Source organism: Chiloscyllium punctatum, chromosome 22 (assembly GCF_047496795.1).
Source record: "Chiloscyllium punctatum isolate Juve2018m chromosome 22, sChiPun1.3, whole genome shotgun sequence".
Lineage (NCBI taxonomy): Eukaryota > Metazoa > Chordata > Chondrichthyes > Orectolobiformes > Hemiscylliidae > Chiloscyllium > Chiloscyllium punctatum.
The window spans coordinates 67,014,087-67,038,594 of NC_092760.1; the positions used below are offsets into that span (position 1 = coordinate 67,014,087).

A 24,508-nucleotide genomic window follows, 5' to 3' on the forward strand; every position below is an offset into this window, starting at 1 on the left:
GAGCATCCATGCTATTGACCTTGAGAGGAAGTGGGTAATGATTCATCAAAAGATTGGAAATGCTCCAGCCATGTCCTTTGCATTGATGTATTGGACACATTGACCCCACGATTGAGAATGGGGATATTTGAGGATCCTCCTCCTCCTGTTAGTCATTTAATTGTTGACCATCATTCTTGGTTGGATGTGACAGGACTGCAGCTCTGAGCCATTGGTTATGAGATTGCCTGGTTCTGTCCATTGCATACTGCTCCCCAAGGCCATAAGACAGAGGAACAGAAGCATTTGACCATTTAGCCCATCGTGTCTGCTCTGACATTCAATAAAATCATGGTTGGTCTGGCAATTCTCAACTCCACCTTCCTGCTTTAGCATGGTGATAACCCCACACAATATATTGTCAATGTGAAGATGGAACTTTGTCTTTTCAAGGACATTGTGGTGGTCACTCATATCAAAACTGTCATGGACAGGCACATCAGCATCAAGCACATCAGCAACAAGTAGATTGGCGAAGACAGTGCCAAACGCTTTTTTTCTCCCGCTAGTGGTTTCCCTGACCACCTGCCATATGTCCATTCTAACAACTATATTGTTTAGGACTCGGCCAGTTTGTTCAGTAATGGTGATACTGAACTATTCCTGCTGATGGACATTAAAGTCCCCTACCCAGAGTACATTCTATGCACTTGCCATCCTCAGTGCTGCTTCTAACTGATATTCAATATGAGTGAATACTGATTCATCAGCTGGTAATCAGCAGGAGGTTTCCTTCCCATGTATGATCTGATGAATGAGGCCTCATGGGATGAGGAGGCAATGCTAAGGAATCCGCCAGACTATGTAAACACTCTTCCACCATCTCTGTGGACCTGTCTGTTCTGCTGGTGGGACAGGACAGAACCAGGGATAGTGATGGTGGTGCCTAATTGATGGATTCATATGTAACAGACTGCTGCCTGTCCGATCATTGAGCCAACTCTCCTAATTTAGGCACATCCCTAGATGGTAGCGAGGACTTTGCAGGTGCTCTAATCACTCATAGCAAGGAAGGCATTTGATGGGTTAGATCTTTCACTCATTTCTAGTCAATGAACCCACATCAGGTATCCTTTAATGGTCGTTGCTGTTGGCAACTGCAGAATGCTTGTGTGTCATACAGAATCATATGGGACAATGTTTCAATATGGATATACATTTGCTACTTTTTGGTTTAAAGAGACTCGCACTATCCAGAACCAAGAATGACAGTTTAGTTTTGGCGTAATTATTGCTTTAATTCAGTAAAATTACAAAATAAAACAAAATATGTATTCCAAGTAAGCAAAATTCCTCAAAGCCTGGTTTGACATTTGTTCAAACTTTATTATCAATTGGCTGAAGTAACTGTATCTGCAAATATAAATGAGTTAAAAGATTCAATCTGATTTATAAAATAGTTAACTATAAATGGAGCTTCTGATTCACTTACAGGTTGGTCTAATTCCTCTGTTTTACAGATGCAGAAGGTGCACACAGAGGCCTGGTTGGCTGCTGTGATTTCTTTGTCCAATACTGAAGTATAAAATGCATTCAGAACCTTTATCTCTGGCATCCAGAACCATTTCTGATTAGCGGCTCCATAACTGTATCCTTTATACTTCTGTAGTGAGATATTAAAAATATTACTTTGAAGAAATGTAAATTCAGATAAAGGGCGATCTTTATAGATGTCATTCAAGGGTAGAAAAGGTAAAGATACTTAGCTTTCTAATGGGGCTGCCTCTTACCACTGAATCATGAAATCATTTTCAAGTTCCAGTTATGTGCTTCCTGCAAATAATCTAGGTAGCAACATTAGCCAGAATGCCCCTCCTCCTCTTTTAAATAGTGCCATATGGGATTTTGCAAGTTTCTCAAAGAGGCAACATTAGGCCTTGCTTTAACATCATTTCCAAAAAACAGAAGCTCTAAAGTTTTAAATGTCATCAGTGCTTCATTGAGGCAATACCTTAGATGACATGCTTATATTTCTAGTTGTAGGATGTAAACCTACACCCTTCGGACTCAGTAGCAAGTATGCTATTTGCTGAGCCACAACTGACACTCAATGTGTACCTCAAGGTCCCATGTAGAGCCACGAAGTAAATGGCTAGATTTAGCTGCTCATTGTGTGTTGGGGATTAAATGTGGAAATGCCAGAATAAAGTCCTGCTTTTCTCTAAAGTGCGTCAAGGGGATTTTTCCTATTCATCCTCGGTGTTTTAATAAAGTGTCAGACTGGGTCTTTCACTCAAAACTCCGGAGTAGGACTTGAATGCACAGCCTCCTTACTAAAACTCAATAGTGTCAACTCCAAGAGAAGACTCCTATGATGGACTCAGCCATCTTTTAAACCCATTTGGGCAGTGGACTTTATAATGCCTAAATTAAGCCAGTGTGAGGCCACTCGTCCACATCACAGTCACATTGAATCCAAACTTCTTCTCAAAGTGGAAAGCTGAAGCATAAATGTATTCTTAAGGTGATGGCCATAGTAAATGTAACATTGCATTGAATACTTTAAGCTGTGATTATTTTTCCTTTGATTTGACATGACTTTGTATGCTTTTATGGCAGTCATATAGTTTCCACTAGACCATGTATGTTAATATTTCATTATAATACACAGTTCAAATGAAGTTCAACTTTGAATGGAACAATGGAATTTTTTGCTGACCTGAAGGATAATTGAACATCCCTGAACTTCCATCACACTCTTGCCATAACCTGAGTTCTTTTGGGTCATTGAGACTGCAAGCACCAGATCAGGATTACCCATTAAATGGAAAGTTCTGTTGATAGTCAATGCACAAAGTTTGAGTTGTATTAGTAATCGAGAAGCAAATGACTTCACACAGGCTCAGTTTTGAATTAACAAGGTGGTAGTTTTTCCCCTTCCGATTGAGACTAAATATTACAACATAAGAAATAGGAGCAGGACAAGGTCATAGGCATCTTGAGCCTATTTTGCCACTCAGTAAAATTGTGGTTCAGATTTTACAGCAATTCTACTTTTCTGTCCTATCTTTTGATTCCGTGGTGTTTGAAAATCTATTGAACCAGTCTTGAATATGCTCAATGACTTAGCAGCTGCAGAATATCAACACATTGGCTTCTCAGTGAAGAAATTTATTTTCTTAGTATCAGGATATGGAGTCAGATATTTAAGATGATGACCCTTTGCTCAGGACTCAACAATCTGGGGGAACAGGAGACAGTGAGGTTTGCTGGAGATCAGATTAGATTAGATTAGATTACTTACAGTGTGGAAACATGCTCTTCAGCCCAACCAGTCCAGACCGACCCTCCGAAGAACAACCCACCCAGACCCATTCCCCTTCATTTACCCCTTCACCTAACACTACAGGCAATTTAGCATGGCCAATTAACCTAACCTGCACATTTTTGGACTGTGGGTGGAAACTGGAGCACCTGGAGGAAATCCACACCAAGAAGCAGGAAAATCAATGCTTCAGGCCTGCTCCTCGGATGCTGCCTGACCTACTGTGCTTTTCCAGCAACACACTCTCAACCTGAGGGAACAGTCTCTCGATATTTAGCCTGTCTAGCACTTTAAAAATTTTATAACTTTCAATAAAACCAATTCTCATCTATGTTGAAGCTTTTAAATCCACTCTATTCAATCTCTAAGCAAAGATCAATTTCACATGCCAAGAAACAATCTAGTGGACCTTTTGGTTTTATATGGCTACAAATACAAGCTGTCTCTTTTGCACTGTCATACCTTGATGTAGGGATGGAGGGCTCGAGGGTTTTTTTTTGTGGAATGGGTGAAGAGAGCAAATCTGGTGGGACAGGAGAACAGGAGCTCAGGAAAGTGCATCATTAATAATATCTAAGATACATTGAAGACAGGGTGGAAAATTGGGTTCCCAGCTGTTTACTGGGATCAGTCAATGGATTTGGAGCTGGATAATTTAAATGTTGCAACGGCACAGCTCCAAACACAGGATAAGATAACAAAAAATATAGAGGTTGAAAAGTAACCTTTTCAATGACTTTTCTTCATCTATATTTATCTAATCTTTTAACAAAATATATCACCCAACACAGAAATGAGAGTTTAGATGAGATGCTTCTGGACTGAGGTAAATGTACTAGGAAGTTGGTTTGGGAAAAGAAAAAGATTGTTTCATAAAGAGTTATTTCTGGGCATTATATTGAGTTCAGGTCACGCATCAATATTGTTTTGTCATACATCAGTACTTCTTTTAACATTAATTGGTTAAAACACTGGACTGCTGCCTTAACAGCACTGGAGACACACCTTCACCACATGGAAGACAGAAGTTCAAAATGAATGTTCACACCACTCTCTCAACGACAACAAATCATACTCTACAAATGCTCACTTTATTATTGCCATCTCCTACGAAAGACAAACTCAGTAATAACCACAGCACTCAACTACAATCAAACCTTTTGAGAAAGGATATTGCTTTACCTGTTGTCCTCTCTCCATATCCAGCGTTGAAAGATATCATCAGCTTTCTTCTCCATCAGTGTTACTTCAGCGCCTGGTTGGGCATTCATCTCCAGAACTCCCACCACAAGCCAAGGACAGCCGCAGATTATGATGTGTCCGTCTTGGAACTGGAACTGCTGCTGATGTATCCGCTGTGGTTTGAGAGGTTTGGGATGGGACCTGTGGGCAAACATGAGCTGTGAGTTGTGTCAATTATATAAAGAAAACTTCTGAAAATCTTGGGGACAGAAGATTGCAACTCTCTCACACAAGGCCATCAACACAGGAGAGCATGTGGGGCAAGGATCTGGCTGTGATAAACTCCTAACAGCGTTTCTCTGGTAAAAGATGGAAGTGAGACAGAAATGAGTGTCAAGTATATGGTGGTATGAACATACTATTACATAATGTGAACTCATTACAGGAGAGGTCTATGGGTGCTGAGGATGGGTGGACAAGGGACTGCAAGCACCAGTTCCTAAGGTAGATCATGCATTTGCTGCACAGTGGAACTGGAAGGGAAGTCAGGTTACAGATATAATGCAGACACAAAAGACTAGCCTCACAAACTTCAGTGCAACCAACACTAGAAGTTACCAGTCAACAAATCCTGACAAATACACTCTAATGTACATGGTACATTTTCAGCCCTGTGGGCAACTTATTGAATGTAACAAAAGTATAAACTTTTAAAATTGTGATTCAGAGTAATAAAAGTATTTATTTTTTAAAGGAGACAAAACTAATGCAATCATATTTGCAAATGTCCAAACTAATCTACTGAGCAATGTACATCTTCTGTTCATGTGAAGCAGTGGCACTAGAATCATATAGAAGCCCTAAAGTGTGGAAAACAGGCCATTCAGCGGTACAAGTCCACACCAACCCTCTGAAGAGTACCCATGCAGACCCATTCCTCTACTACTCCACATTTACCCGTAACTAATGCACCCAACCTACACATCCCTAAACACTGTGGGCAACTTGTCTTTGGCATGGCCAATCTGCCTAACCTGCACATTGTGGATTGTGGGAGGAAACTGCAGCACTCAGAGGAAACCCACACAGACATGGGGAGAATGTGCAAACTCCACACAGACAGCTACCCAAAGCTGGATTTGAACCAGGTCCCCATTGCTGTGAAGCAGCGGTGCTAACCACTGAGCCACTACTTATCAGAGTTAACAGAATTTAAGCACAGGTTATCCAAATAAAATTCCGAGTGCACGTGTGACTGGAATTGAACCAGACAAAACCAGCGTAGTAACTGCTCGGCTCCTTTTTAAGGTAGGTTAATGCTTGTCATTAAAATAATGACTTTCAGGTGAAATATGTGGGAAGAATCTCTATTCCTGTCCACAAGCCCATCACTCCATTAATTGAATAGAATAGCTGGCAATTCATTAATCCTGACAATCTGTCTAGAGGCACACTGAAGATGTTACCATGTATGGTGACGAAATGTCTGAAAATGAACCTTCCAGCTCAGCGAGCAAACCTATATCCAGAGTAAGTAACAATCCCAGAGGCCCAGGGCTATGAAACCAATCTCACCATTGCAGCTGGTGGAATTAGAATTCAATTAGTACATCTGGAATGTAAAGGCTAGACTCAGTAATGGTGACTATGAAATTAAGGTCTATCATTCGGAAAGCCCAGATGATTTACTAATGTTCTTTTAAGGAAGGAAATCCTTAGTTGGTCTGACCTACAATGTGACTCCAGATCTACATCAGTGTAGTTAACACTTTACTCATCCTTTGAAACATTGAGCAATACATTCTATTCAAGGGTGATCAGGGATGACTATGCATTACTGGCTTTATCAACAATGCCCTTGTCCCATGGAAGAATATCAAGAAGAGACTTGCCAACACTGCTTCAATAGCACTTTCTAAACCTGTGATGACCTCCACCTGGAGAGTAGAGGATAGTTGGGAATAGAAATTTCATCTATTTACATAACATCCTAATGTGGAGTTGTCCCTTTTCATTGGTTCGATGTCCTGGATCCCTATGAAAGTGATTCTCTTCATAACATGGATGGAAATGGTTCAAGAAGACCAGCCAACATTTTTCTATGGTAAATACAGATGGAAAATAAACCATAGCTCTGCTGATGATGATTATATTCTGAGAAGGAAATGTTTACCAAAAAAAAGATGTCTGGTTCCACTATCAGATAATCAAAAAAGTGGTGATTAACCTGTATTTATTGTATAAATCAATGTTTGTGAAAGATTTCCCATCTTCTTGCCATGAGACTCCATCGTCATCAAATGCCTTTGATTTTCTTTCCCATGGATAATGTTCCTTAGGGTAACGGGCATCGACAGTAAGATGGGTTCTGGTATGTGCATCACTGGAAAATACAAACAATCACAGCTGCATTTTTAATATCTAATTTATTTCACCAGATATTTCCTTAGAGGACCCATAAGTGTTTCAATAAACCCTGTTGTTCTCGCACTAACATTTCTATCCTGGATTTACAGCAGTGTTCCAATGAAGCACAATGCATGCTTGAGGAACAACACCTAATTTTCCACAGAGACACTTTACAACCTCTAGGATTCAATATTAAATTCCACAACTTCAAAAGTTGACCATGTGAATCTGTCCTCCACTTTTCTTACAGTGCCCCCAACCCCTTTCTTCATTCTCAGGCCAGAGGATTCATTTTCTCTCTTTCACATCTTAATTTATACCTATTTTATATCTCTGTGTCTCAATAACCAAAATTAGCAACCCATTTAGTTTTCGCATAGCATCTGTTCCCTTCACTCCTCCTCTACCTCTGTCAAAAGTTTTAAAACTACACTTTTCTAATCCCCTCAGTTGTACATACAGAAAGATCTTATTGGACTCAAAACATTAACTATTTCTCTCTCCACAGATGATGCCAGACCTGCTGAGTTTCTCCAGCATTTTCTGTGTTTATTTCAGATCTCCAGCATTTGCAGTATTTTGCCTATTTTTCTATTGGCTGGTGGAGTTGTAATCAGAGTTTACAGATTTACAGTAATTGCTAAAAATACTGCAGGAAGAAATGAGAAATTATTTTATGTAGCAAGTTGTTATATTCTGGAACTAACCAGGTGAAAGGGTGGTGGAACCAGATTCAATAGTAATTCCCAAAAGAGAGTTGGATAAATACTTAATCAGGAGAAATTTGAAGGGATAAGGCAAAAGAGTATGGGAGTAACTATAATTGGGCAGCGTTTTCAAACAGCCAACACAGGATGGGCACAATAATGCGCTGCATAATTAAATAAATATGAACGATTCTTTCACAATACCACAAAATGCTTCATTGCCAAAAAGTAGTGTTGAATACATATTCACATTAGATTACTTATGATGTGGAAACAGGACCTTCGGCCCAACAAGTCCACACCGACCCGCTGAAGCGCAACCCACCCAGACCCATTCCCCTCCATTTACCCCTTCGCCTAACACTACGGGCAATTTAACATGGCCAATTCACCTGACCTGCATATTTTTGGACTGTGGGAGGAAACTGGAGCACCCGGAGGAAACCTGCGCAGACACAAGGAGAATGTGCAAACTCCACACAGTCAGTCGCCAGAGGCAGAAGCTTAAATAAATGCCATTGGACTTTGCTTCCAATCAGTACATTTGTCCATTTAGATAGGACTGCAGTTGAAAAATGCAGTGAATATATCAATCACAAGTGGCTAAAACAGCTTCACTATATTTAACACAACGGCTTCACTTTCTTACAGTAGGTCAGTTAAGAAGTTTCTATTTTCATTATGATCTTCATCAGTTGTTGCAGTGCATGGCTGATTTTGCTTATCTGCTTCAGAAGTGGTTTCTCCATGGTTAATGGGCACGACACTTTCAGCCAATGCCAACTTAGCTCCAGGCATAAGAGTACCTACAACCTCAAGGACCAAACCTGCAAGGTAAAAACACATGTTTAATAGGATGCGTTATGCTGTTTTTTTTAAAATAAAAAACTTGCTTTTGAAGTGCCTCTCATGACTTTGTCCAAATTATGGTACAGTCAATGAAAATCTTTTTGAAGTGTAGCAAGTAAAACAAACAATTTATACACAGCAAGCTCCCCCAAAAAGCAATATAAAAATGATCAGATGATATGACTTTAGTTGAGGGATAAATATTGGACAGGACATTGGAGATAACTTCCCTGCTCCTTTTTGCAATAGTACCATGCGATCTTTTACATCTATCTAAGAGAGAAGACAGAGCCTTAGTTTAATGTGTATGGGAAAGACAACAAAACTAGAACACATTTATAGAATTATAGTGTGTGTTTTGCGGCACTTTCATGGTGCTAAATGCAACAGACTTCAAACAGACCTAGCAACTCAAGACTGGGCATCCATGAGGCACTATGAGCCATCAACAGCAGCAGAATTGTACTCCAGGTCAGATGTGGGAATGTTTGCTGATAATTGCACAACGTTCAGCACCATAGCAACTCCTTAGATACTGAAGTATTCCATGTTCAAAGATTTGGATAATATCCAGGCTTGGACTCACAAGTGGCAAGCAACATTCATGCCACACAACTGCCAGGCTATGACCATCACCAATAAGAGGCAACCTAACCACCACCCCTTGACATTCAATAGTGTTACCATCACAAAATCCCCCACTATCGACGTCCCAGACATTATCATTGACCATAAACTTAACTAGACTCACCACATAAACATAGGGGCAACAAGAGCAGGTCAGCGGCTAAGAATTCATGCTGCGAGCAACTCACCTCCTGATTCCCAAAGCCTGTCCACCATCGACACGGCACAAGTCAAGAATGTAACAGAATGATCCCCACTTGTCTGGATGACTGCAACTCCAACAACTCTTAAGCTTGACACCATCCAGGACAAAGCTTGATTGGCATTACATCCACAAGCAATCATCCCTCCACCATGACACTCAGTAGTAGCAGTGTGTAACATCTACAAAATGCACAGCAGATATTCACCAAAGATCCTCAGACATTCCAAACCCACAATCACTTCCATCTAGAAGGACAAAGGCAGCAGATATATGGGAACACCATCAACTTCAAGTTCCTCTCCAAGCTACTCACCATCCTGACTTGGAAATATGTTGCTGTTCCTTCATTGTCGCTGGGCCAATATCCTGGAATTCCCCCCCAAATGGCATTGTGGGTCAACCCACAGTAGGTGGACTGTAGCAGTTTAAGAAGGCAGCTTGCTACCACCCTCTCAAGGATAACCAGGTATGGGCAATAAATGCTGGCCAGCCAGAAATGCCCATATCTCACAATTTAATAAAACAAAAGATATATAGCACATCTGGGGGCTCTTCTGCTCATCCTGTGTTGGTTCTTTGAAACAGCTGTCCAGTTATAGTTACTCCTACACTCTTTTGCCTTATGCCATCAGATTCCAAAAGTGTAGCTGAATTTTGTGCTCAGGTCTCTAGAGCTGAGCTTAAACTGGCAACATTCTCACCAGAGCCAAGAGTGCTACTCATTGAGCTACTTCAGCAGTATTTAGATCAGAGTTACAGTCTTGCTGGAAGCTCATACTGATCCTTTGGATCCTCAGCAAGTAGCTGAAGGGTTGTGACAACTACACCCTCTTTCTAATAAACATCCAGGAAATACAGAGCCCCTTGGATGATCAATAGGAGAAAGTTATTGACTTTACACCTTCTCTGATGACAAATGTTGGGATCCAGGAGAAGCCTTGGTCATTACCTTGTTTGCTTTCTTCATACTGTGCATGTTGAGTGATGTTTTGTGGACTATAAGGATTTTTGGACCTGTCCTCAGAAACCTTGGGAAAATTAAGGAAATACAGTTGCTCTGGGAGTTTCGATTGTTTTTTCCTGGTTAAAAATATGGTTGAAAGCCCCTTCACACCATGAAGATTCATCTCCTGTCCTTGACTTTTGACAAAAAGGGGTGGTATTTCTCCTGGCCTGTTTGGTTGCTGGAAAGAGGGTACCGTTGTCACAAGCCTTCAGTTCCAAAGCTCCAAAGCATCAGCATTCCTGATGAAGGGCTTATGCCTGAAACGTCAATTCTCCTGCTCCTCGGATGCTGCCTAACTTGCTGTGCTTTTCCAGCGCCACTTTTCAACTCTGAACTCCAGCATCTGCAGTCCTCACTTTCTTCCTGTCTGCTCAGAAAGGCCTGGTTATGTGTGCATGTGTATATCAGGGTTAGCTCACTGAGGCATGTTGGGTATTGACAGCAATCAATGGGATATAGTTGAGAGGGGAGGGAATGGGGGAATTGCTACCTCCATGGCTGATAGTGGTATTGATTGTGGTATCAACATTAGTGATCATGGAGATAAGAGATAACTTTTAAGGGTGGGGATTAGTGTTCATCAGTGTGTGGTGATCCAGGAGTAGCCTATTTGCTCTGAATCTGTGAGTGGGATGAGCACACCTGCCCATTTTGAGAGGTTTAGTTGGTGCTGTGACATTGCTGCTCTGTCAAGTTTCTAAGCCACTGATAATACAAAGTTTGTGAGAAGGTTTGTAGCTCGGGTGCTTGTTGTTGTGGTTGTGTTCGCCGAGCTGGGAATTTGTGTTGCAGACATTTCATCCCCTGTCTAGGTGACATCCTCAGTGCTTGGGAGCCTCCTGTGATGTTTCCTCCGGCATTTATAGTGGCCTGTCTCTGCCACTTCCGATTGTCAGTTCCAGCTGTCTGTTGCAGTGGTCGGTATATTGGGTCCAGGTTGATGTGCTTATTGATTGAATCTGTGGATGAGTGCCTTGCCTCTAGGAATTCCCTGGCTGTTCTCTGTTTAGCTTGTCCTATAATAGTAGTGTTGTCCCAGTTGAACTCATGTTGCTTGTCATCTGCGTGTATGGCTACTAAGGACAAGCCAAACAGAGAACAGCCAGGGAATTCCTAGAGGCATGGCACTCATCCAGATTCAATCAATAAGCACATCAACCTGGACCTAATATACCGACCACTGCAACGGACAGCTGGAACTGACAATCGGAAGTGGCAGAGACAAACCACTATAAATGCCAGAGGAAACATCACAGGAGGCTCCCAAGCACTGAGGATGTCACCTAGACAGGGGATGAAATGTCTGCAACACAAATTCCCAGCTCGGCAAACAGAGCCACAACACTGATAATACCTTCTGGGTTGCGCATGGCACTGTAGCTGCGGATTAAAGCAATATCACATGTCAGTTTGTTAAGCTGGAGACGTTTCCTCTGCTCCAACGAGGTTAAGTTCGGATCTATCCATGCCTCTCCACAGGAAACATAAACCTGAAAGATAGAGTCAGAGAGCCATTAAGGCACAAATGAAGGCCATGTCACGCATTGAGTCCATGCTGGCCCTCTGTAGAGCAATCCAGTCAGTCATATTTCCTGCTTGGTTCCAATGGTTTATTTCCCTTAAGCGCCCAACCACTTTCCTTTTGGGATTATTGAGTGTCTCCGCATCTACCATTCCTATAGGCAGCAGGTCCCAGATCATCGCCACTCATTGAGCAAAGATATTATTCATCAGGTTTCTCCCACATCTCTTGTCCACCATGTCCCTAGTCCATGTAACATTAGTTAGCAAGAACAGCTTCTCTATGTCTACCTTCCCAAAGCTGTCACCATCATTTAAACCTGTACCATGCCTTTGCTCCAGAGTGAATAACTCCTGTTTGTTTAACCTAATCGTGTACCATTCTGGTAAATCTTTTCTATACCCACTATAATATCCAAAACCTTCCTCAAAGGTATTGAAAACACTGAAAGAATTCAGTAAAGTGGATTCTGATGTACCAATCAAGAATGAGACTTAAAATTCAGGATAGGTGATTAGGAGAGAAATCAGAAATAATATTTTCACAAAATTTGGATTCACTCCTCTAAAAGATGTTGGCCAATTTCAAGACTGATTAATAGTCAAAGCTATGCAGCAAAGGTGTTAAATTAAGAATTTTTAAAATCCTCTTATGGGGCATGGGCAATGTTTTCAAGATTAGCATTTACTGCTTTTTTAAAATTGTAAATGAGGAGATGGTGTGGCCTTTTTAGTTGCTCTTGGTGGAGGTACATGCAGCGTTGTTAAGGAGGAGCTTCCAAGTTTTGGACACAGTGACAGAAGTCAAACTTACCAACTGATCCCTCTGGAGATCTTTCAGAAGAGTATGTTCTTTCCCTGTTTCATCAAACAGCCTGCGGGCTGCAAAAGGCAAACCCAACATCAAGGTGCACCTATCGAAAGAATTCAGTCAACCACTAAATTTGCAGCATATAGCATTGATCGTGTGGCTAAAAGCACTGTCCTACTCCTGTTCCTATATTGCTGACCCCAAGTTACATAATTTTGTACTAAGATCAATATTAGTGATCTCCATGGTCAGAGGCATCACTGAGCTCAATGATGAGAATTGTAATGGATTTTGCCAATGCAGTTGTCTTTTTCATATAAATTGTAGATTGAACAAATCTTTGTTTGCACCTCTACATACGAAATTATCATGGAGTAAAGCAGTTTAATGATTCAAACCAATCTCTGAAAACAACAACTTGTATTTATATTGCACTTTTAATATAGAAACATTTTCTTAGGTGCTCCACAGGAGTGGTACAAATGAATATGCACACCAAGCCACACAAAGTGATAATAGCTCAGATGATCAAAAGTTTGATCAAACAAGTAAGATTTAGGGAGCATGTTAGGGAGGATAGAGAGAATTAGAGAGATATTATGGCGAGAGTGTGAATCTAAGGAGTTTGCTTGCTGAGGGTATGACCACTGATGGTCCAGCACTTAAAGTTGGAAATGCTTAAGAAGTGAGCATTGGAGGAGAGAAGATATTCAGGAAGATCGTAGAACTGGAGCAGAAAGACATTGGGAGAGGCAAGGAAACAAGTTGAGAATTTTAAAGTTGGACTTTCCTGTGCTTGCTAACTTATATTAGTTAAGTAATGCTCGTTGCAAGTTAAGATAAGGCAGTTGTTGGCTAACCTCCAGTTTCTGAAGGGTGGAATGTGAGAAGTTAGCCAAAAATGTGTTGGAATAGGCAAACTAATAGGAAACAAAGGCATGGATAAGGGTTTCAGCAACAGTTGAGCTGAGACAGGGGTCTTAGCAATGACCCTGACTATTGAAAATTTATCTTGGGGTCAAAATTACATCAAGGCTGCAAATAGAGTGCTTTAGCCTCAAATTGGGAAACAAAAACAATGGCTTTTTCTAATATTTGATTGGAAGAAATTACTGTTCATTCTACATTGGATGAAGGATAAGCAATCGGACAATTTCAAGATAAGGAAGGAATCAAGGGAGGTGGTAAGGTAGGAGAGTAGGGTATTGTCAGTGACTATGTGGAAATTAGTGCCCTTTTCAGGAAGTCTATTTTCAGGAGTTAAGAACAAGTCTTTGAAAGTCACCAGATGTCAAAAGTACATGAGCTTGACGAAAATCCAATGGAAATAATTTTTGATTATGATTAGGTCTGAATAGTGGCAGGTAAGAGCTGTCCCAGTTTCAAGGTGTGGGAGAACTTGGGGTCAACCACATTGAAACTGCAAACAAGTCACAAGGGACAAGGGAAGAAAGTGTAACTTTGTCAAAGTCATAGAGGATGCTTATATGTGACTTTGTAATCAGGGTAGGAACCAGCTTCAAAGGATTTCACCTTATGTAGTGTTTATCCAGTTTATCTTTGTCAGAATTGAATCAAGTTGCAAAGTAGATCCGGTTGTAGGTCAAGTCACAAAGTAGATCCAAAGTAGGTCGAACGGCATTTGTGAAGAGAAATCAGAATTAACATTTTGGGTCCAGTGACCCTTCTTCAGAACTGATGGTAGCTGGGAAAAAGTTGGTCATAATGCAGAAGAAAGGACGGGGGTGGAGTAAAAAGTAAATGATAGGTGGAGATGGAGCCCAAAGAGAGAGAAGAACATTTGGACAGACAAAGGACTGGATAACAATCCCCCTAGGAGAATGCATAGCTACTAATGAACACTACTGGTGGCTAACAATGAATTGTGTGTAATAGCAAACCAGTGATGACAAGGCCTGGTGTGTGGGGGTTAGGATAAGGACATGGGACAAGGTGCCTCAAGCCGTAAAATTGTTGAACTCAATATTGAGTCCCACAGGCTGCAGAGTTCCCAAGTGGAAAATGAAGTGGTGTTCTTTTAGCTTGCACTGAGCTTCGCTGGAGAACTGCAGCAAGCCTGAGACAGAGATGTTGGCCTGGGAAAGGGCAGTGTGTGAAGTGCTAGGCAACTGGAAGCTTAGGGTATTAGTTGCGGACAGAATGTAGGTGTTCTGCAAAGCAGTCACCCAAGTCTACACTTCCTTTCCCCATGTAGATGAAACCACATTGTGAACAGTGAATGCAGCAGACTAGATTTGAGTAAAGTGCTGCTTCACCTGGAAGGTATATTTGGGCCCTTAAATACTGAGGAGGGAGGAGATAAGTGGGCAGGTGTTACACCTAGGGTTGCAGGAGAAGATGCCATGGAGCAATTGGGCCGGGGGCGTGGTTGCGAGTGAAGGAGGAATGAACCATTGTCCTGAGCGGAACAGTCCTTGTGGAAGGCTGACAAGGGAGGGGAGGGGAATTTTGCTTAGATTAGACTCCCTACAGTATGGAAACAGGCCCTTCAGCCTAACAAAGGCCCTCCAACCCTCCAAAGAGTAACCCACCCAGATCCATTCCCCTGCCCTATATTTACCCCTGACTAATGCACTTAACACTAGGGGTAATTTAGCATGGCCAATTCACCTAACCTGCACATCTTTGAACTGTGGGAGGAAACCGTAGCACCCGGAGGAAACTCACGCAGACACTGGGAGAATGTGCAAACTCCACACTGACGGTCGCCTGAGGCTGGAATCAAACCCGGATCCCTGGCGCTGTGAGGGAGCAGTGCTAACCACTGAACCACCATGCTGCCCTGTGGCTGGTTGTAGCATTCCACTGCAGAAGCTGGAAAAAGCAGCTAATGATCCTCTGGATGTGGACACTGGTGGGATAGTAGGTGGATGAGGGGGACCTAATCACTTTTGTAGGAGAGAAGAGGGGATGAGGGCTGAAGTAAGGGAAATAGGTCAAACCCGACTGAGGGGCCTGTCCACAACAGTGCTGGGGAATCTTCAGTTGAGGAAGGTGGACATTTTGGAGGCCCCCTTGTTGAAGTTGGCATCATCAGAACAGATATGACAGAGATAGTGGAACTAGGAGAATGGATTAGAGTTTTTTCAAGAAGCAGGTGTATAGTCAAGGTAACTGGGGAGTCGTTTGGTTTGTAATGGAAATTGGTAGCCAACATATCCTCAGAAACAGAGATATCTTAGAAGGGAAGAGTCAGAGATGGACCAAGTGAAGATAAGAGCAGGAAATTGGAAGTAAAATTGATAAAAGCTTCCAATTCCAGAGGAGAGAGGGAAGCAGCATCGATTACATCATAAATTTACTGGAGAAAGAGTTGTGAGTGTGCACTGGAACAAGGAATGTTACAAGTACCCCACAAAGAGACAGGCATAAGCAGGGCCCATGAGAGTATCCATGACCACCTCTGAACTGAAGAAAATGAAAGGAGTTAAAAGGGAAGGTGTTCAAGGTGAGGACGAGCTCAGACAGGCAGAGGAGGGCAGTGGTGAAGGAGTACAGTTCAAGCCTTTTTTTTCTAGGAAGAAGTGGAGAACTCTGAGGTCACCTTGATGGGAGATGGACATGTGAAGGAACTGCAAGTCCATGATAAAGAGGAAATGGCTGGAGTCCGCAAATTGGAAATGCAAAACTGACAGAAAGCATCAGAGCAATCGCCAATGTAAATGGGAAGGGACTGGACAAGGAGAGAAAATGGAGGGGGTAGGAAGAGATGAGTTCTGTGCAGCAGGAGCAGGGAGAGACAATGGTTCTGCCCGAGAAGTCCTGTTTGTGGATTTTGGGAAGGAGGTAGAAGCAGGCTGTGTGGGGTTGGGGGCTATGAGTTTAGAGGCAATCACCAGATGAAATGAGATTAGTGACCATTGCAGACACAATGGCCTGATGTTTCATGGTGGGGTCTTGGTCTAGGAGGTCAAAAATCACTACCAGGAGGAAGTATCCTACAGCTGGCCCTCAGTTTCTGGAACATAAAGGTCAGTATGCCAGACAACAATAACACCATGTTTGTCAACAGACATAATTAGAGTCACAGTCACTGCAATCAGTTCATAGGGAATGGTTGGAATGGCTGAGGGGGGTGGGGGCTAAGAAATTGAGGCAACCAATTTCACGATGACAATTCTCAAGGCCAGAGGGAAGGGTCCAGGTAGGTGGAGCACTTGTACTTGAGGAAGGGTCACCGGACCCAAAACATTAACTCTGATTTGTCTTCGCAGATGCTACCAGACCTGTTGAGATGAGTTTGGGAACGTGGTTAATGAGGTTGGGATGGGGTGAATAGACTGGTTCACTTATACTAAGTTTGTCCCTTACCTGAACACACCAATAATTTAACTACCTAGTTCTTACCATCATTCTCTGCAAGAAATGAGTGCAGTCATCTGATTGTAGTATAGACCACAACCTTTTGTACTGAACAGTTGCCTAATATATTGTTGTCAGGGACATTGCACTGAGAACGCTGATTTTTCAATAAAACATGGACAGAGATCCACATAAAATGTTTTTAAAAATTTCAAACTCCTGAAATATCCATTGGATTCCAAGGCTCTACAGACCTCTGCAGGGTATGACAACCGTACCTATTTTAGAGTCAGAACTGTTTCTTTCTAATCTTTGTTCAAATGGAATTAACAAAAGCAGAACCTTGTCAGTTCTGTTACAATAAAATAGCAGCATGGTGCTTGCATTCTAATCAGCTTTTGTCTATTGCAGAAATCATCAGAACAGCTTTGGTATAGTAATTCGAGTACCTCGGGGCAATCATTTAATGTTTGAAATAAATTCAGCTGCTGAATGAATGATGATCCAAAGTGGAGATAAATTAGGGTGATCACCAGCTGAGGCACTGGGCACCTCAATGTCAGAAGACAAGCACAGCTATTGCTACTTAGTTTGAAATTAAATCTCATTATGGCAGTGTACTTTGACAGGTAGCATCATCCTTTCTCAGTAATGACTCTCATAACTGTAGCAACTATCTGACATAATGCATCAGAATTTGCTGCACATACAATGGCGAGTTTAATGGAGCACTCTGTTATTAGTGTGTATTAAAAAAAAGACAGGAGTTTATTGCATGGAAGAGATGCTGGATCATTTGAGTTGCTCCAGTGTTAGCCTCACACAAAACAGGGCTTGTCCTCAAATTTGTCTTTGACTGTTGAGAAACTGCTGGAATTGTTTCATATAAATATGAATTAAATTTATCAGAATGTTAGGGCTGCAACTTCATAGTATAAGGACCCTATTTAATGGTTTGTGATCGTAACAGGTCACATGGAAGCACAGAAGGAGAAATAATTGAAACCACGGAGTCTCACTCCTCTGATTGTTCTCAGAGATGACTTTAATTATAAAGATATTTAAAGTATAATCCATTTCCATTGTTCTCCTGTTTCTTTCTTGATCCTTAAATCTAATTGGTAAAGGGCATGGCTTTTTTTTTTGGGAGCCTGTCATTCAATGAGGTCCAAGATATTCCATGGTCTTTGTTATTCCTTTATCAGTTCACATTGCCAGCAATTTGCAATACAGAAATAGCTGGAGTGAAAATTTCAAATATTAGAACCCAGTGCAAGATGCCCAGTTTGAGAAATGTCAAAAAATTATTAATACTTGGATCAAGAAGATAATCCACACAACATTAAATCCAATTCACATAAGGAGCATTTCAATGGGAAAGGTAAGCGAAGGTAGAACTTTAACTTTTCATGTAAACACATTCAGTTTACAAGCAGGATATCTGAAATCTTCTTACTATCAATTTATAAAGTATGCAGTATTACCTTTCTAGAAACTGTTTAAATTCAAGTTCATGCACTTTAATTGAAGGATCTGCTTGCATATCTTTGCTTCTCTGCAATTCACTTCTTCCTCTCCACCGAATCTTGGTCCTTGCAACATTGTATCTAGAAACAATGAATTAGTTATTTATTAGATGCTCATATTTATGGAGATAAGGCAAAAACAGGATACTGATTAAGGATGATCAGCCATGATCATATTGAATGGTGGTGCAGGCTCGAAGGGCAGAATGGCCTACTCCTGCACCTATTGTCTATTGTCTATTTCCCACCTTCTCAGGTTACTTGTTCTATACAGCTCATTAAAAAGGTACAAAGTTAAAAATCACACAACACCAGGTTATAGTCCAACAGGTTTAATTGGAAGCACAAAGCTAGTGTGCTTCCAATTAAACCTGTTGGACTATAACCTGGTGTTGTGTGATTTTTAACTTTGTACACCCCAGTCCAACACCAGCATCTCCAAATCATTAAAAAGGTAAGTATGAGCCTACTACATAACAGAAGCAACAGGTACCAAGGTGAGCAAGTTATGATGAACCTTGATTAAAATACTGGTTTGGCCTAAACTGTAAATTTCTTCTGCACTCATTCCAGTTTAATTACATCCGTCCTATAGCAAGCTTACCTGGGGCTGAGATGATGATCTACAACCACAACCATTTTCCTTTATGCTATGCATGATTCCAGGTTGTAAAAATCCATTGTCTGATTCCCATTGATTTCAGTTTCATTTCAATTGGTCAAATATTTTTTGGAATTAAGTTTAGTAATCCTCTTCACCTCTGACTTAAGTTTTTTTTGTCCATGTTTGGATAAAGCTGCATTGAGGTTTGGAGCTACACCACCTCTAGTGGAATCCAAACTTGATTTATGAGCAAATAATTACTGACAAAGTGTTGTTTTATCTGACACCTTGTAGCACTTTGCTGATGATTGAAAGTAGGCTGAGGGGTGATAATTAGCAAGATTGAACTTGTCCTTTGCAGATAGAATATATCTGTTCAAGTTATCACTTCAAATAGGATTGATATATTAGTTGTAATAGAATAGCACAGAACTAGTGGCACATCTAGTTCTGGAGCAGAAGTCTTCGGCATTACTGCTAGGATGTTGTCAGAGTTCAGCGACTCTGCTTAGTCCAGTACATTCATCCATTTGTTGATATTATATGGAGTGAGTCAAATTAGCTGAAGACTAGCAGATGTGTTGTTGGGGACATCAGGATGAGACTAAGATAGATCATTCAAACCGAAGATCATTGCAAAAGCTTCAACCTTGTGTTTTGCACAAAGCACATGGAATAAAAGGGATAGCATAGCATGGATATGAAATTGACTGATATAGAGGTATAGGTTAGTGAGATTGAAGGAATAGTAATGAAAGCCAAACTGGCTGGGGAGAAAGGCAGTCAGTGTAAATAGAACACAGATATGGCTCATCACGAGGTCTCCATTGTACAAGCTGTAAACAAAGCACATAAAGAAAACCTTACTACAGGCTATGTCTAGGTCACTCATCAGCCTGCATTTTCCCATTGTGAGTTAATGTTTTGTCACATGAGATTCATGGTGTTTAGTGCATTATGGTTCAGAGCAACTTTTCTTATGCAATCTTCACCTCAATTGTGCTCAAAATCTATGGTGCCCTTCTCATGGGATCAGGCAGCAGGGGATGCCCAAGTTCTTGCCAGTGCTAGGACCTTCTGGCATTCATACTGATGCCACCATATTTAAAACTCAGCTGTACACCATTTTATGTGCTAGAACCTAACCTTTATCCTTACACTGCATTATTGGCCAATTATAATTAAGGACATGTCACGGAAAGGGAAGCTGGCACCTTGTTTTATTGACTGAGACTTGGAGATGTTCATGGATACAGTGGTTGGAAGGAATGCTTTGTTGTGCTGATTGCCGAAGGGGTCACACCACCAGATTCAGTCAGTCTGGACCAAGACAACAACCCAGATCAGTGAAACACACAGCAACACAAAAAGAAAATATTAGATAAATATATTCTCAGCTTCACAAAGGTAAATGCCATTATCTGTTCTCAACTCAACTCATCTCTAACAGGGCCATTACTCATTCTATCACACTGACAGCAACTCTCATAATTGCATGCATTATGTCCACTCAGCCATTCGCACACCTTGCTTTCAAACTAATAACCCTATCTGCCCTCTGTCCATCCTATTCACTCACTGGATACATTTCACCATCTCTCACGCTCATGCTCCTGCTTCAACACTAACAACTCTTCCATCATATTCAGCCCCTTGCTTTGTCTCATTGCAGAAAACCACCATTTCCAACCAACATTGTGCTTGATTTTGGTCTTCCATTACCACCAGTGCTAACTCAATCTTAATTTGCACAGGATTTTATTCTGCTTCAACAATTTATTTCTTCTCTCATTCATGCACAAGTAACAACTAACAAATCTCTGCTAAAAATAAGCTAGCACTAAGATCTTCACTTCAGGAGAAACTCTCAGAGCATGTACCATTAAGGTGTTCATATGCACCCTCCACAAGCTCAAAATTTTATTTCAATGGTATTTGACCTGGAATAGATTTGGAAATGCTTTGGTGAGCACATTACTGACACACTCACAACTGGCAGAGGAAGAAGTTTCCCAGTTCTCTGGCACCAGAGAACATCCATTTCCTCAGCTGTAGGTAGAAGACAACCCTATGGCCTTGGCAAATAATGGTTCTGTGAAAATGCACAGTCCAGCCCAGGAACAGCAGACAGATCACAGGGCAGTCCAGATGCTGGCTTAAAGGATGGAAGAATCCAGCAATACTAGCAGTATCCTGTTGTCTCCATGGAAAGGTTGGGGTCTATTTTGCTTTGTCCTGGATGGTGTCAAGTGTCTAGAGTGTTGTTGGAGCAGGACTCATTCAGGCAAGGGGGGGAGCTTTCTCTCACTTGGAGTATTGCGCACAGTTCTGGTCACCGCATTATAGGAAGGATGTGGAAGCATTGGAAAGTTACCAGGATGTCACTTGGTATGGATGGAAGGTCTTATGAGGAAAGACTAAGGGTATTTTCATGAGTGAGAAGGAGGTTAAGAGGTGATTTAATAGAGGATTAGATAGGGTGGGCAGTGAGATTCCTCAGATGTCAATGACTAGCATGCGGGGACATAGCTTTAAACTGAGGGGTGATAGATATAGAACAGATGTCAGAGGTACGCTCTTTACTTGTGAGTAGTAGCGGCATGGAATGCCCTGCCTGCAACAGTAGTAGACTCGCCAATTTTAAGGGCGTTTAAACGGTCATTAGATAAATATATGGATGATAATGGAATAATGTAGGTTAGATGGGCTTCATATTGGTTTCACAGGTTGGCACAACATCAAGGGCTGAAGGGCCTGTGCTGTGCTGGATTCTACGTGCTAATCCTGACTTGTGCCTTGTAGATAGCAGAAAGGCTTTGAGGAGCCAGGAGGTCAGTTACTGACTTCAGTATTCCTAGCCTCTGTCTTGCTCCTACAAAACAGTCTTTATATGTCTAGTTCAGCTCAGTTTCTGGTCAAAAGTAACCCGTAGCAAATTGAAGGTTTTAGGATGATAATGCCATTGACTGTTTAAGGGGCAATAGCAACACTCTCTTGTTGGAGATGGTCATTGTCTGACACTTCTGTGGTGCGGATATTTCCTGCCACTTGTAAGCCCAGATCTTAACATTATCCAGGACTTACCGTATTTGGGCATGGATTGTTCAGTATTTATAGGGTTGCGAATAGTGCTAAACATTGTACAATCATAGGTGAAAATCCCTACTTTTAGAAGAAAAGTTGAAGCAGTTTAATGGTGGTTGGGTCTAGAACACCACCCTGAGGAACATCTGCAGACATGTCCTGGAGCTGAGAGAATTGACCTCCAATATCCAATGACCATCTACCTATGTGACTCGTGTGACTCTGACCATAGGAGAGTTTGCACCCTGATACCCATTGATTCTAGTTTTGCTAGGGCTCCTTGATGCCCACACTCAGTTGATGCAGCCTTGATGTCAAGCGTCATAACTCTCACTTCACCTCTGGATTCAGCTCTTTTTCCCATACTTAAACCAAGGTTGAAATGAGGTTAGGGTTGAGTGACACTGGAGGAACCAAACTGGGCAACACTGGTTATTGCTGAGCAGGTGCTGCTTGATAGCACTGTTGATGACACCTTCCAACACTTTACTGATGATTGAGAGTAGGCTCTTAGGGTGGTAATTAGTTGAGTCATGGTTGTGCTAGGCCGTATTTCTGAATGTACATTTTTGGACATTGAATGACCTGTTGATGAAGTGTTAGTTGAAGCCAGATCAGTAGCATTACCAAATCACTGGGCTCCTGAGTATTGCAACTGGCCCTGAACAGGGCATCAAACTCTAATCCTCTCATTGCAGCCCAAAGGGAACAAACAGTAACTTACACCGCCCACTTTTCATAAGGTGCCAACCATTTTGTACTGTTATTGTGCTTGACTTACAATTCGATGTGATGCGGTTCTAACTTTGTCGACTTCTGACTGAGCTCTGGTCTCCATCTGAGATGCTGGATGACCAAACCCTCTTCTATTCCCTTTAGTGTTGCTGTTCTGTGATTCTGATGCCCGTTCAGCTACCCCACATTTCTTCTGAACCTTTTTACAGAATGGTGAATGTCCACACTTTACCTCAGGCTCTTTGAGAATTCCCTGGTCCTTTTGGCATTACACTTTCCCCATATAACAGAAATTTTCTGAGAAGAAACCCAATGCAAGGTACTAACCTGCGTGGGAAACCTTAAAGTGAAGTGAGGGACAAGTTTTCACTGGAGTGTTAGGTATTTGTAGACAATAGACAATAGACAATAGGTGCAGGAGTAGGCCATCCTGCCCTTTGAGCCTGCACCACCATTCATTATGATCATGGCTGATCATCCTCAATCAGTATCCTGTTCCTGCCTTATCTCCATAACCCTTGATTCCACTATCCTTGAGAGCTCTATCCAACTCTTTCTTAAACGAATCCAAATACTGGGCCTCCACTGCCTTCTGGGGCAGAGCATTCCACACAACCACCACTCTCAGGGTGAAGAAGTTTCTCCTCATCTCTGTCCTAAATGGCCTACCCCTTATTTTTAAGCTGTGTCCTCTGGTTCGGGACTCACCCCTCAGCAGAAACATGTTTCCTGCCTCCAGAGTGTCCAATCCTTTAATAATCTTATACGTCTCAATCACATCCCCTCTCAGTCTTCTAAACTCAAGGGTATACAAGCCCAGTCACTCCAATCTTTCAACATAAGATAGTCCCGCCATTCCAGGAATTGACCTCGTGAACCTACGCTGCACTCCCTCAATAGCCAGAATGTCTTTCCTCAAATTTGGAGACCAGAACTGCACACAATATTCCAGGTGCGGTCTCACCAGGGCCCTGTACAGCTGCAGAAGAACCTCTTTACTTCTATACTCAATCCCTCTTGTTATGAAGGCAAGCATGCTATTAGCTTTCTTCACTACCTGCTGTACCTGCATGCTTACCTTCATTGACTGGTGTACAAGAACACCCAGATCTCTTTGTACTACCCCTTTACCTAACTTGACTCCATTTAGGTAGTAATCTGCCTTCCTGTTCTTGCCACCAAAGTGGATAACCATACATTTATCCACATTAAACTGGATCTGTCATGCATCTGTCCACTCACCTAACCTGTCCAGATCACCCTGTAATCTCCTAACATCCTCCTCACATTTCACCCTGCCACCCAGCTTTGTATCATCAGCAAATTTGCTAATGTTACTATTAATACCATCTTCTATATCATTAATATATACTGTCAGTACTTTGCCCCCAATACCATGCGCCCTAATTTTGCTCACTAACCTCCTATGTGGGACTTTATCAAAGGCTTTCTGAAAGTCCAGGTACACTACATCCACTGGATCTCCCTTGTCCATCTTCAGAGTTACATCCTCAAAAAATTCTAGAAGATTAGTCAAGCATGATTTTCCCTTCATAAATCCATACTGACTGTGACCTATCCTCTTACTGCTATCAAGATGTGTCGTAATTTCATC

At 41.7% G+C, this 24,508-nt stretch overlaps 1 protein-coding gene across 1 annotated transcript in view; it reads right to left on the minus strand.

Moving 5' to 3' along the window:
* The window catches only part of LOC140493745 (doublecortin domain-containing protein 1-like), a 621,788-nt gene that overhangs the window by 152,880 nt on the left and 444,400 nt on the right, over positions 1–24,508 (minus strand). The window contains exons 22-29 of the mRNA XM_072592573.1: positions 18,429–18,551; positions 12,625–12,724; positions 11,644–11,779; positions 8,252–8,429; positions 6,714–6,869; positions 4,487–4,687; positions 2,699–2,813; positions 1,472–1,642 (exon numbers count right to left, since the gene is read on the minus strand). Coding sequence (XP_072448674.1) covers positions 1,472–1,642; positions 2,699–2,813; positions 4,487–4,687; positions 6,714–6,869; positions 8,252–8,429; positions 11,644–11,779; positions 12,625–12,724; positions 18,429–18,551 — 1,180 coding nt within the window. The remainder of the gene's footprint in view (positions 1–1,471; positions 1,643–2,698; positions 2,814–4,486; positions 4,688–6,713; positions 6,870–8,251; positions 8,430–11,643; positions 11,780–12,624; positions 12,725–18,428; positions 18,552–24,508) is intronic.